Source organism: Ahaetulla prasina, chromosome 2, assembly GCF_028640845.1.
Source record: "Ahaetulla prasina isolate Xishuangbanna chromosome 2, ASM2864084v1, whole genome shotgun sequence".
Lineage (NCBI taxonomy): Eukaryota > Metazoa > Chordata > Lepidosauria > Squamata > Colubridae > Ahaetulla > Ahaetulla prasina.
The window spans coordinates 54,747,159-54,762,615 of NC_080540.1; the positions used below are offsets into that span (position 1 = coordinate 54,747,159).

Here is a 15,457-nt window from a genome sequence, read left to right on the forward strand (position 1 = left end):
CTGAAATTCACTTATATAACACCACTATTATGGGAATTGCTGTAATTGTCAATTAATTTCTGAGTGCAGCCTAAGATGCTGGACATCACTTTGGAAAGCTTATATTGCACTGGGGCTGGAAAACCTCTGAGACGACTTTCTCTGAGCTGAAGCTGTGTGTCTGGTGAGAGAACGCTTGATGTAGGTTCTACCACTAAAGGAATGAAGGGATCCCACAGTTGAGTTGGAAAAAACTGGAGTATGGACCATCCTCTTTCTATTGTGTTTCTGGACTGTGGTAAAAACACTCAGGGGTGAAGAAATAAAATGCCACTATTTGAATGATGGCGGACCAGATTTGCACTATTTTTTGTTACAAGCTGGTTTTTCTGTTAATTTTAATCATTCTTGAATCAGCCTGTTTGGAAATGCATGGTGTATAAACTGAAATAAGTATGCAAATAAGGTATTTACATACATCAAGATAAATTGAAGTTCCTATTAGAAAGAGCAGCTTTGGAAGAGAACATATACAGTTCATGGAACTGGACTAGACTGAAATTTTAGGTGGAAAGTGTGACTTGATACAATAGTATGCACATGGTCTGTGACATGCTACTATGGTATTTATAAACAGAAAACTCTAAAAATATTAAAATAATCGGTCATGAACTCACCAACACATTAGTACACTGAATAGCAGATGTATTTAGCCACTGAGCCTCAAATATCGTATCACTTTCAGTTTCAAAGTGACACTCCAAAGGCATTTCCTAAACAGTAAAAATGTAAGGAGAAAACTGTAGAGTAATAATATTTTACATACTTTCTAACAGGAAAGGGATGATTTTTAGGTATTTATTTTCTTATACATTGATAAATCAATGAGCCAAGTTCTGAACTCAATTATTCAATATCATTTATTATAACAATACTAGTAATGATTATGCAGCTTAATTCCAACAAGCTTCTTGAAACTACTAAATATTTTATATATTTTAAATTAAAATATATTAAATTTCCCGTAGCTCAGAGATGGGACACCCAAATATAAGCATAGAAGAAATACATCTTTGAATAAATAAGATAATATCCTCTCTGTTAAATGTTCTCATAATTACAAAATATTCCTGCCTAGGGTGTTAAAAGGTGATGCCAGTAAAATTAGACAAAAATAGACAGACAAACTAGCACAAACCACACAAATCCAATTTACTGTATATCTGTAAATAGTTTCCTAGGAAGGCAAGACGTAACATGTATTTCAATTATTGAAAGTTTCATTATCATGTCTTAAATTTTCAGCTTTAAATCCAGTAGTTAGATATTTGTAAATTCCTTCTGTTTGTACTGAATCTAATATATAGAGTATATCACACCTCTTTTCCTACATACTGATAACCAAATGATCTTTTCAAAAGTACATTAATAACACTGTATTTTTTTACTCCTACTTAGCAATCACTGCAAAGAATAGGAGCAATACGTGAGTATATGAAGAGATAATGAGGAAAGGGAGAATATACAGTAAGATTATTAGAAACTTCACTTTGATGTGATCTCAAATCAAAAATTGCCCCAGTGTAGCATGAGACAGTATTTAGATAGGCAAAAGGGGGGAATCTTCTCCATTAATTGAAAGACATAGGATGATAACTTTAAATTTTTGCATCTTGGTTTAATTTCTAGGATAGATTTTACTACTTTCTGCTTTTAACGAGCTACATTTCCCTTTTTTCAGTCATGAGGATATCCAAAACTCAGTATAGCAAACTTCTCTTGTGAGAATTGTATGCCTGCAAAATTCACTGAGTAATATATCAGGAAAAAAAGATTCTTCACATTTAGAAGCACATTTTCCCTGCAAATGAACCTTTTGCAATATTCTGAATGCATGTATAGTATGACTATCATGACTATCATTGAATTACATCTAAGAAATCTCAAGTAAATGCTTTTTATGGAGCATATTCTTTCTTTCCTACTTAGCCCTCTCAGTCACTTGTCATTCTTCTGTTAAGATTCGCTAAGGGAAAACACCAGTGGTGGGTTGTTCCCAGTTCGCCCTGGTTCAGGTGAACCAGTAGTGGCAGTGGCAGGAGGCTCTGCCCACTCGCCCAGACGTCATCAAAAATGATCTGCACATGCACAAAAGCACTGTGCGCCATCAAAGCGACCGCGAACAGTAGTGCCGGGTTTTGAAACCCACCACTGGAAAACACATGTCATATATTAACTTAATTTAATAATCTCAATTATCTGACTTCAGGTGCAAACATAGGATCTACCTTCTCTTTCTTCTTTTTTTTTTACAAAGTCTATTTTATTACCTTTATAAAAGCAGCATTTCTCAAAATGATTGTAATGTCCTGAAAAGTCCCTGTGGATACTGGTGCAAGAGAAACAGGCACAATCTGTGGACAATCAGTATTGTTCTGTATTTCAGGAAACAAGTGAAAGAATTGAAGGTCAGGGTGGAAACAATTCAACCTTCTTAACATTGAGATAGCTGAACCAAGCTACAAAAATTGGTGTTGTCACAAGTTATTCTTATTAGTTTAGAGCACTCCCACATTGACAATTCTATACATAATAGAAATAGTTTAATTTTAGTATAAAATCAGTTCCACTATAATATATGATCTTATTCCTATACAAAACTGCATTATATTAATGTTACCCAAATTTTCAACTTTAAAAGTACACTGGGAAATAGTGTAAATTGTGAACTTAATGGACAGATGCCAAGTGAATGTTTGGTAAGAAATGACACCTTTGCTTGCAGAGTCTCAGCACATTTTAGTGTGAAAGCAAAAGAAACTTCACCAACATTCTCCCCAAGGTGTGAAACTTGATTGGCTTGTGTGATTTCTTTTTTTCTTCATTATATAGCCATAGATGAACACTCAGCTTCCTGACTTCAGGCAACTCTGTTATCAATCTGGGATTTTTCACAGTGAAATTAATTTGTTCACAAATTAAATGGAAAACCATATGCTCTCCTCAGCTGTCAATATGAAGTAGCTATTATACCCACTGTTTCATCAGAAGAAAATAATTGAATCCTGCTAACAAAGATACGGTGTGTTTTGTATAGAATCAGAAAGTTCCTGCTAGAGTCTTCACAGGTTTTTCCTGGCCCATACTGAAATCTTCCTTGAATTGGAGTGCAGCTCAGGTGAGGTGTTTTTGAAGGTCCATCATCATACTCCACAGAAGCAAGACTGATATGTCAATACAGTGTGACTGCTTGCATCCAGAGTAGATTGCTGCAAAAAACTCTACACTTCCTCTTCAGGGATGCTTCAGACATTTGAATTGGAGAAGAACAGCTCAGATTAGATATTGGAAGGTGTAATACGCTAAGGCCGTGATGGCGAACCTATGGCATGTGTGCCACAGCTGGCACGCAGAGCCCTCTCTGCGGGCACATGAGCCGTCCCCCAGCTAAGCTCCACTGTTCATGTGCATGCCGGCCAGCTGATTTTCGGGATGTGCAGGGGGCGGGAGACATGTGCATATATATGGGGGGGGTGCGTGCGCATGGGCATGGGGTGGGGGGAGCATGGGGGTGCAGTGCGTGCATTCCAGAAGTGCAAAAATGGGCCCATTTCTGGCCTCTGGAAGGCCTTTGGAGGCCAGGAGAAGCCGTTTTTGCCCTCCTGGAGGCTCGAGAAAAGCCTCCAGAGCCTGGGGAAGGCGAAAACACCCCTCCCCACCATTCTGCAGGTTGCTAAAATTTTTGAATTCACCTCTTGCACGCATGCGCGTGGGGGGAGTTGGGTGTGCATGCGTGGGTGTGAGATGGGTTGTGCATGCATGCACAGGGACCGTGCATTGCATTATGGGTGTCGGCATGAGCACACTGTCTTGCATCTGTGCGTGCACTTTTGGAACACTAAGAGAAAAAGGTTAGCCATCACTATGCTAAGGTGACAAGATACCAGTTTCTGCATCCAATGCACTAGCTACTCATTTGCTGCTATGTCCGATTTAAATGACTGGCTTTGTTTTCTAAAATCAGGTTTAGGATGGCCTCTGGCCACAATTTTTCAAATGTACTGCAAGGTTTCCTACTATTTTGGGATATATGTTATTATGCATATAGGAAAACCCAAAAACAGAATCAGTCTATATCAGATATATTCAAATATCCATTAGAAAGAATGTAGGCCTTGATGCTACTTTATATAGAAACCTTTAGAGACCACAAAATTATGGAATTTCCTGTTTTGGGAAGTATTTTACAAAGCGCCCGAATTTTTTTTTTCTTTTGGTTGGTCTTCAATGATAAAAAGAGTTACGTCTCAGATGTTATTATTCTGCACTGAAGTTCTTTATAATTTTCATATTACAAAAAGACGATTAAAAGATTATTTTACTCTTAACTTGTTACTGTGGTTTTTGTTTTGTTTGGTAGCTAATTTTTTAAAAATAGAAGTTGATATGAATTTAATTGCTTTAGTATTTTTAGTATGTCCTGAGAAGAGAAATGCAACTTAAAGATTTATATATTAAGTAAATACACCAATGAGACAAATAAAGAGGAGGATATAAACCAATTTGATCAGGAGCTTATTCTAGCCATTACATCAGGGGTGACAAAATCAAGGCCTGGGGGCCTGATCCGGCCTGCAGAATGCTTTGATCTGGCCCATGGGGCTGCCCTGGAAACAGTGAAGGACTGGCCTGCAATGCCTCTGCCAATGAAAATGGAGCTCAGGCGGCCACACGCAGGTCCTCCCGAGCTCCGTTTTCACTGGTAGAGGGTTGTAGGAGGTAGTTGCAGCCAAAAACGAAGCTCAGGAGCCCTTTTTCTCTGGCAGAGCTCTCGGGCTGCCACAGGCAGACCCGACACAAGATGTCGAGCTGGCCATGTCCACCCTGGCCACACCCACTCCGCCCCTCCCCCAAGGTCACAACCCTGAATGAAATCGAGTTTGACACCCCTGCATCACATCATTTCCCTTATGCAGACAATTACATTACCATCAAAAGTCTTGGTGAATCCACCCTAGGGTGGACTACTTGGCATACATGAGCACCAGATGAGATGGGTGGCAAATAATTTCATTCAATAAATAAATAAAATATGGGATACCAAATGATATTTCAGGGATCAAAATAATTAAAAACAAATTAAAAACACTGAAATTGCTGACATATTGAGACCTGCTGAGTTTTGGATATGTGTATATGCACACAGACATACATGAACCCAGAGCACTTGCAGCCCCCATTCAAATCACTGCTTAATTCAAAACCATTAGATAATTAATTACTATTTTCTATATAATTTCAGTTAGAAAACAATGCTAAACTTAGAAGCATTCCAAAAACATTTTATAATGGGCCAACATATTTCAAATTTAACAATAAATAATTCAGTAAAATCCCTCTTAAAACTTGATGTAAAAATGAGTAAGAAGATAACACAGGAGATTGTAAGAAAATGGGATAAAAGGCACAAGACCATCAATTTCTTTAAAATCTGGAGCAAATCGATTTATCTTAAACCAATGATAAAACCTCAAAGGAGAGGGGGTGCTTGCATGAAGAATAATTTCTTTTATGTGGTTGCATAGCAAATTGTGATACCCTCGAGGTGACAGACAGGAATAGCGCATTCTCTGACAGATATCCCACTACTAAAACTTAATATGGGCTTTGTATGCCTTTATAGGTACCTTCAGAGCAGGTATTATATGCTCTAATTGCCATTTTCAATGATGTAACACAATGCAATGTTCTGTAGTAACCCACCATGGAGTACACTGAAATAATCTAATGCAGATGTTCCAAGTATAAAGAACACATAGCCAAGTTAATCCTATCTAGGAAAAGCATAGCTGTCGTGGTCGGCCAGCAGCCTGCAGACCTGGCAGCAGAGTCGGACAGTGAGGAGGCTGGGGAGGACAATGGGCCAGTCCTGAAGTCAGGGGAAGGCCCAGATGAGGGCTCTGCATTGGAGGCAGAGATGGGGCCAGGGCCATCTGGGAGCAACGTGCGGACTCCAGACCCTCCAGAGGCAGACAGCAGAGAGGCAGAGGAACAGGAGGAGCCTGTTCCTAGCGCACACATGGGAAGAGCTGCCAGAAGGCAAGAGCAGCTGAAGAAAAAAGGACAGAAGATGATTGGCCACTCCCAGAAGGCTTAAAAGAGCAGCAACGAGCCGTTGTGTTCTTTGTAGGAAAGCAACGTTGATTTCCGTGCTTCTTGTCAGCATCTCTTGAACTTAGTGGGGTTTTTGCCAAGAAAAGCCTTTGGCAGGTTGCTAAAGTCATCAAAGGTTGGTGATAAGGCCGACGGACTGGTTATTAAGAATTTTGTTTTGGACGAAGCTGAGAATGAATTAATTCTCAGCTGTTTTAATAAAATAAGTTTGCTGAGGACTGAATTGAGTTTAGTAATCACTACTTTCATTTTAATTTAATTTAATTTAATTAATTTAATTTCATTTTAATCCATTCCTCTGAAAACAATAAAATACCCTATCCCACCAGACTTGAAATACTAGGCTTAGAAAACTTGGAACTCCGTCGCCTTCGACAAGACCTAAGCTTAATTCACAGAATCATCTATTGTAATGTCCTTCCTGTTAAAGACTACTTCAGCTTTAATTGCAATAATACTAGAGCAACCAATAGATTTAAACTTAATGTCAACCGCTTTAATCTAGATTGCAGAAAATATGACTTCTGTAACAGAATCATCAGTGCTTGGAATACTTTACCTGACTCTGTGGTCTCTTCCCATAGTCCTAAAAGTTTTATCCAAAAACTTTCATAGCATTTTCAATTTTATTTATTTATAAAATGTATATGCCGCCCATCTCTCCATATAAGAGGACACTGTGTTATTTCTCTTATTTCTGTGTAACATGATTCAAATATTCAAACTTTCAGGCAGAAAATGAAAGGTAATTCCACGATGTAAAAATTTCTTTCACCATTCTTCCTCCAAATATACAATAGAATTTAAGTAAGCATAAGTAAATGGATCAGACATAGGGTTTATGGTAAAGGCGCACTTCATCATTTGGGTTATTTTAGTACTTTCAGGGGACTGCAAGTAAAGAAGTAAATTAACTGAGAGACATGGCAGGATTCTGACCCATAAGCCTCCTCAATTTGAACAAAAGCAAATCCAGAAGGGAAGGGCATGTCTGCATGCTTGATGTAAAAGCAGCCACTTCAGAACACTACAGAACAATTTAGCTATCTACAATTCCATCTCCTGCCTTGTGAAAATTTAGTGGGTATTTCATTTGGGGGTGACACAGGGAAAAAAATTGAATGTTCAAAAATTTCCCTTTTTTGTAAATGTTCAGTCTGGCTAATTCCATTATCATCATTCTTCCATTTCCCAGTGACACTATAGATCTTTGCTTACAAGAGGAAATGTCAAGTGCTTTAGCTGAAAAATAGATAAGACATCAAACCACAAAAAAACATTACCCAAAATATCACTGAAAAAGGGGGAAAAATGAAGCCCTGCTTTTTAAAACTTCTCTGAATTGCTTAGTTCCCGATTCATTTAAAATGCTATTAGTCTTTCCTGCAAATTAATGGTTGCTCTCCTACATCAAGAAGTAGCAAAATTAAATATCATTGAAAATGATAGGATTCTACAGCTGTCAGAACAAATAATATAGGCCACTGGGTGCTTAACTTAAAAACACTTGCACTTCCAGTTATTATAAAATAATAACTTTAAAAATCTTCACTTAGACTGGCAAAGCCATTTTCTGCAATCCAAATTCAACATGTCCAATATGTACATAAAGCTTTAGTTGCAAGTAAGGGCTTCTCTTCAGTAGGATGAAAGCAGTTTTGCTGTGCTCATAACAAGGGAATGAGGAAGAATAATGGAATTGAGAAGCAGAATGGTTTTTTTCTACCATACAAGCTAAAGAAAATGCTAATTGTTCTCTCTTCTAAACTAAACCCCCCCCAATCAAAAAGCCTCTATCTATTTGAATCAAACTTATTGCTACTTAAATATATGCTTACGCTCCAAGAGATTTTAAAATCTCTTAAAACGACAGGTTACTATGAATTAGTGCTGTACTGAATTTTCATTAGGTCTGATTTCAGATTTGAAAATTTTAATACGGAGGTCTGTCCAAAAGTAAATTAAAAACTTTTTGGGGTGCTTGGTTGTTTTCTTGCAGACATTTCATGACCCAACTAAATAACACCTCCAGTGCTTTTTCCACACCAAGCAATGAAAAATAGGCTCTTAGTTTTAAAATGGTACTTGCCATTTTAATATGTGAAAGTCCTCTTCTGTTTGTAAAGCACTTGCTAAAGTGAGGAAAAATTACCATGACCTAGTTTACATTTAAGGGTGTATAACAAATGAAGAACATTTTATTGTTAAAAATGTCTGTAAAGCAGAAATGGTTATTGAAGATCATCACTAACAGGCCCGGTGTTAACTTCCAATGTATATTAAGGGTTAATCTACTAAATCATAACTCAGTTGCTCCCTTTCTATGCTTCAGTCTTTTGTTTTCAGTCTAAGGAAATCAACAGAATGCTGCAAACCATGCATACTTATGTTTAATCATTCTAGCAACTACATTCTAGATGGATGAACCTGGTATATTCAGCTCCACAGCGGGTATGGCACCCTGAGTGTACCTGAACTGGAAAATGCCGTTGCACATTTGGTTGTTTAATCCTTTAGAAATCTATTACTAAGGTTCTGTATTTAAACAGTGCTTATGATCTGAGACTGTGAAGCTGCTTTCCAAAAAGACTCTAATTATTGCAACTAGACAGGTTTTTAAAAATGCACTCGGGACATTGAAATGAGGAGAAACAACATGATGGATACAATACAATGAGCAGGAGAAGCTTGTGCCATAGACAAGCAACTGATCAAAACAAGCTTCACATTTACTCTCCAATACTGAAGGATACCACGAAATGAAGGATGAACCTTATTGGATCTATTATAAATGTATACATTATATTTAGTTTTCAGGTGAGCCTGGGATTTCACCATGACTTTTAATTGATATAAATATTTAAAATAGATAAGTTAGTTAGTACATGTACCTTTGTTATAAATTGGTATAGTTTCTACTTTGATGAGATGTGCATTTCCTAAAAGCACCCTAAAATTAGCTTTTAATGCTTATTTTTACAATAAAGTAGCCTATTCTTAATCAGAGTAGTAATGGTGTTTATGACATAGCTAGATTAAAGCCTTTGGGAAGTCTAATTGCTGATGTTGCCATTGATTTATTATGTGCTATCAAGCTGGTGTTAACAGCCACAGATAGAGGATGCTAGGATATTTTGACCCCAAGTTGTGAAGAGAGAATTACAATGAGAACAAAGAATGTAAAAAAATATGAACAGAAGAAAGCTCAACAGATGAAATGAACAAAATGAAATGAAATGACAATTTAGGTATCATTGCATTGAAATGAACTGAAAGTAGACACTTTCAATCAGAAGGTCATATTATTTATTACTGAGGATGCAAATAAAGAATGATATTACTTTTAAAATCATGAAGGATATAGCAAAGACAATACCCAGATACAATGCAGTCAATGACCAAATAATATCAATTCTTTAGAATGAGAATTATTCAGGTTTTTGCTCAAATAACTGACATGAAGAAGAGATTGATACCCTTTATTATTAAGGTCAATCTCAAATTGATAGAACATGCAAGCAAGATATGGTGTTTGTGGTTGAAGATTTGAATGCCAAAGTTGGAAACAATAAGGAAGAAAATGTAGTTGAAGTGTTTGGCCTTGGGAACAGAAATGAATGCAGAAGAAAGATTTTCAGCTTCTTCAAGCAGTGATTTCTTCAGTGCTAACACACTCTTCAAACAGCAAAAGACATCATCTAATGGCGTACACAGAAGTCAAAATTGATTATATTATTGGTACAAGGAGGTGGAAAGTTGTAGGACAGTGAGAGTCCTACTGTGGAACACATTACGATCCTCTGATGTGTAAGTTCCAAGTCAAGTCAAGCTAAAGTGGAAGAACAAAACCAACCAGTTTTTCTCTGATGTGATCTTGAGCATACGATGACCCATTTCAAAAACACTGGGAATTGCTTTGAAGCTGGAACTTTCAGACACCACATTATTGAGGATCAATGGAAAAGAGACCGCCAAACATCAAGAAACAGAAGATAGCAAATTGGATGTTAGAAGAGACAGTGGAACCAGTCAATAAGTGAAAAGTGGCCAAAGCCAAGAAAAGCAGAAAAAGTAGGAAGGAACTTGTGATACTCTAGAGATATAGGGGGTTCCAAAGGAACATCACACCAGATTTTCTCCAGTTACTGACATATTTGGAATAGAAAAGGTAAAGGTAAAGGTTTCCCCTTGTCCAGTTGTGTCTCATTCTAGGGAGCAGTGCCTATTTCCATTTCCTAGCCAAGGGAGTCAGAGCTGTCTGAAGATGCTTCTTTGGTCACGTAGCCAGCATGACTATATGCCAAAGTGTTCTGAATTCCACCTAATTGGTATCTATTTATCTACTTGCATTTACATGCTTTCAAGTCGCTAGGTTGGCAGGAGCTGAGGCAAGTATAGGAGTTCACCCCGTCAAATGGTACTTGGGTCTTGAACTGTCAACCTTTTGACTGATAAGCCCTGTGTCTTACCTGCTAGGCTACCGTGCCCCCTATAATTGGAATATAAACCATATTGCTATACAACCGTATTAATGGCATTGCATAATTATCAAGAGTGTAACATGATACTTTTGATAGATATTTCATTTGATAGATATTAGATGAAGAAGTCAGCAGGGAAGGTCACAAGTCACTCTGGAATGTACAGCTTTTTCGTGGGATAAATCTGGCCTCACCACCCACAGCACACATCTCCACAGCTGTGGTTGTCACTTGTGCATCTTACCTTTCCACTGGCCTGCTTGCAAGCTGCATAGGACTTCATGCTGGCTTTCCCATTGACTATGCTTGTGGGAAGCCAGTGGGAAAGAGCCTTACTTAACACACCCAGTTAGATCCTCTCTAAATGACAGTAATGGGGAGTCCTGGAATTGCCATCGCTAAGTGATGCAGCCATATGAACTCACACTTTGCTATCACACTGCTCAATGATGGAAGTTTCAGTCCCAATTGCTGTCATAATCTGAGGACTATATGTGTTAAGCAGGTTTTTTTTATTGACAGTGTAAGCATCATAAGATGAAGTGAGAGTCAAGAAGCTATCAGAAAGTATATAATTTCTATAAAAAGTTAATTTGAGATTCTAAAGCAGAAAGCATCATATGCTTAGTGAACAATGTTTTCAAGGAGAAGACAGCTATCCACAAAGAAGCTTCTTGAGAAAGAGTCCTAAAAGCAACAATTTCTTTATTCAGCATAAGCAAATTTATGGTCAGAGGTTGCAGATTGTATCAAAAACATAAATAAATACCAAGTTTGAATCCACAGTAGAATTCAGTTAACCATATCTGGATTTTTAGTTAAAAAAATATAACCTTTGGGAGAAAAGATGTGTGGTTGAAGGAGAACTTTATCTCTAGTAAGAAGGTCTAGATGATACAGAACTAATCTATTCGATATACTAAAATCACTGTTTCAAACCATTCAGTTTTCAGCAATAGAAGCTCTAAATGTCAAGCTGCCAGCAGCTTAAAGGACTACAAGAGAGCTGCAGTAAAATCACCAATTCTCCATCATAAGAATAGGAAGGAACAAGTTATGCACATTAAACATAAATCTCTTGACAAAAAAATTCATTGCAAGTTTCTTCAGTGAAAGAGTTATTCTGGGTTTCCCAGAATTCATAATTCAGAACCCAGTTTCCAATCTTATTTCAATAATATATAAATCTGGCATTCTATCTGGTTATTTTATAATTTGGAACATATCAGACTTGATGCCACTGGATCCCCAGTAATAATGTAATAAGCAATCGGATTTGTTCTGACTCCTTGGGTTATCTTGGTATTCCTATTAAAGCTTCTCAGCTGGTAAATTGGACTTTACCCAGATTTGCAGGCAACTGAAAAAAGATATAAACAGATGGTTTTGTATTTTTCTGATTAGAGTAAAGGGGAAAGGAAGAGACTAATCTAGTCAAACTTTCTGGATTTTTTTTATCAGATATACAGAAATAGTGATGGCTGCTGGAGTGTTCCAACAACTTTTTTCAGCCTACCACAGGAATAAATCAGAAGGTAGAGAAGCTTTGATGGCTCATCTGTGAATCTGAGGACTTTTAGTTGTTAGCAGTAACTGCTTTGCAGGCAGCTGTAGATCCAGAGAAGGGAGAGTGGTTCCAAAACAGATATGCTTATAGCTATCTCTCTGCTAAACAAATAATTCCCTTAACACTGTCAAACTATTTACTAAGTCTGCACTACTATTAATCTTCTCATCGTTCCAACCACCCACCTCCTTCCACTTATGACTTATGACTGTATGATATGACTGTTTCCTAATATGATTTGATTGCTTATTTGTATCCTATGACTATCAAGTGTTCTACCTTATGACTCTTGATGAACATATCCGAGCATGTTCACCAAGACAAATTCCTTGTGTGTCCAATCACACTTGGCCAATAAAGAATTTTATTCTATTCTATTTTTTAAAAAGTCTGAAACATCGTTCTAGGATTCTTTGGAGCACAGTGTTGGTCAAGTAGTATTAAAGTCCGCAAACACGTTCTGCAATAAATGAGGCAAAGCACTAGGTATAAGAGATAAGTCCAATGGAAGCAAGCTTAAAGTGAAAAACAAGGAACACCTGAGAGAAATCAGAGAATCACCTGGGACTTAGGAACCAGAGTTAAGCACTACCACCAAGAATAAACAGTTGGGTGGAGCAAATATTGCCAGGCCTAGGATCTGATTAGTGGTTTAAGTGAGACCTTGGTCACAATGGGCATGTCTTGGTCTGGATTGCTCCTATGTAGCTTATCACTATGAGCCAATTCTATGATGCTTCTTGGTTTTCCAAGGGACTGGAAGATGAAACATCGTAAGAGATGGTTAGAGCACCATTAAAAGGTACAGAGTGGACCCAATTGAGTATGAATAAAAGTCCACACTAGGAATCACATTGTAGGGATAAAGCTGGCAAAATATAATTATTTATCTGCTCTTATTGGTCCATAGATAGCTGTCTTCTTTCCCCGCTCTGGAGAGATGGCCTTTAGATAGCTGCTATAAGAAATATTTTAAGTGTTTGATTCTTCTCTTTTTTCTGTATTTGGGTCCAGCTACCTAAGCAGAAATCCCTGATGTGTGGGATTCACAAGTTCTTCGCAGTCTCACCTTTCCCCAGCCCCAAAAGATTATATAAGCCAATACGTCTTTAAAACCTGGCTAGAGTAGCAGATGGGCCTCTTGTGAGTTGTTTGATCTGTGAAACATTTAGTAGTTTTTCTCCAGATATTCTTTTTGTGTAGATTGTTTTATTTTAAATTTTGTATATTTTATGCCGCACACAGTTGTAATGGAATTGGGCAATCTATAAATAGAATAAGATGTAGAGCACTGGAAATCTCAGTGATTTGAAAGCATGCTATGAAAGGCATCCAGATCCAATCCTCCAACACTCCCCTCTCCCCCCCACCCCCCGGCGATATGCAACATTTTCTGAACATAAGAGTTTCTATAATATTTCTTAAAAAGCCTTTGTTGGCAGCAATTATTATACAAAACAAGAATTAAAAAAAATAAACTATACTGTTATGTGCCTTACAGTAATCTGTACTGAATTCTCACATTCAGTCACATTGGATACACAGGAGCTTCTCCTAGGGCACCAATAACATTTCCATTTAGCTGAAAGGCAACTGATACATCTGAAATATATAAAAGAAACTACATTTAGTAAGGATAGCAGTCTCTTCTTTGAAGCTTTGTTTTCTTTATGAAACTGCAAATTCTGTTATGGCTTATAGTAAAACTATCAAAAATCTAAAATATTTTAAATTGTCTGTCTATATGTATGGTGGAACAGCCACCATAGCCTTCACTATTATGTCTGATAAGCAAACAAATTTTATTACATCTATGAGATCTTTGGTGCTTTCTGAGCTTGGTTGTCTTCTTAAAGACATTTTATTACCCAGCTAGGTAACACAGAAATAGCAATAGCATTTAGACTTATATATTGCTCCATAGTGCTTTACAGCACTCTCTGACAGGTTTACAAATGTCAGCATACTGCCCCCAACAGTCTGGGTTCTCATTTTACTGACCTTGGAAGAATGGAAAGCTGAGTCAGCTTTGAACTGGTCAGGATTGAACTCCTGGCTATGGACAGAGTTAGCCTGCAATACTGCATCTAAACACTGTGGCCACTACAGTACTAGAAGGTAGTGGGGCTTGTTCATTGCTTATATTCAGGTGGCTTGCCCTGTCAGTGTTGGTGGGAGTGTTCTTGGTGGTTCCTTGATTAGGCTATTGTTTACTGCTTTACTTATTTAGATGCTGATTGCTCATCAAGGGGTGTTGTGGATTTATAGCTTTTTGACTGTCTCTTTTGAATGGTATGTAGATGTTGTCTATCTCAATGTGCCTGTTGATGGTTGATTTGTCTGAGTTCCAAGTTTCCAGGAATTCTCTAGTGTTTTTGGACACTGACATCTCCCACCCATAATTTTGGTGAAGTCTATCCTTGTGTTAGTTAATTAAAGAGCTTTCATCACATCTTTGGACTGCTCATTGGTGTTCATGGATGCCATCAAGGACCCCGCAGTTCAGCCCATGCCCTTCTAATGTAATCACATATATATTGTTGTTGTTGGTTGTGGTGGTGGTTTTATTTTAAGCAGGAGGAGCAATCATAAATTATGTAATCCAAAATAGTATATCAAATTATTGTAGAGAAGGATTCCTGAACTATGAATTGCACTTTTCAGATATTTATGACCAACTTAAATTCAGCAAACAAGATCATATGTAAAAAATAGCATGTTTCCAGCCATTCTAATCTACTTTTTAATTCTAAAGAATATTATTTGAGTAATTTCAGTATTAGCCCATGCAAGCAATTTATTCTTTTAGAATAGATCTAATCTATTTATTATGTAGCCCTATTTCTGCTCTGTCGTTTGCTTTCTATTTTTATTATGTCTTTTTTCCACATTTTTGCTTACTATTTTTGCTATTATTCCTGTAGAATAAAACATCCCCTTTCTCATTTCTACTGTAAACAGTTAGTTTGGCTTAGGGATGAGAATTTTTTTTGGTTAATTCAATAAATTATAGTTAAACTTGGTTTAGTATAATGTATTAATATAATTGGTATCATACTTTGGGATTGGCAAGCCATTTTGTGAAAAAATCTGCTTGTTCTTGACTTAGAATTTTTAAATTTATACTGAAAGAGATTGTATTTCAGGGCACCTTAGATTGCATTTGTTACTATCTATAACTCCTAACAACCCAAAATAAATTGCTTTAAAAGGATAACAAGAAAAATCATGTGAAAAATAGCTTCTGCCACACTAT

The 15,457-nt window shown here is 37.2% G+C and overlaps 1 protein-coding gene across 1 annotated transcript in view; it reads right to left on the reverse strand.

Moving 5' to 3' along the window:
• Positions 1 to 15,457, reverse strand: part of PLXND1 (plexin D1) — a 201,885-nt gene that overhangs the window by 110,197 nt on the left and 76,231 nt on the right. Inside the window, exons 8-10 of the mRNA XM_058171611.1 lie at positions 13,701 to 13,803; positions 2,310 to 2,414; positions 657 to 752 (exon numbers count right to left, since the gene is read on the reverse strand). Coding sequence (XP_058027594.1) covers positions 657 to 752; positions 2,310 to 2,414; positions 13,701 to 13,803 — 304 coding nt within the window. The remainder of the gene's footprint in view (positions 1 to 656; positions 753 to 2,309; positions 2,415 to 13,700; positions 13,804 to 15,457) is intronic.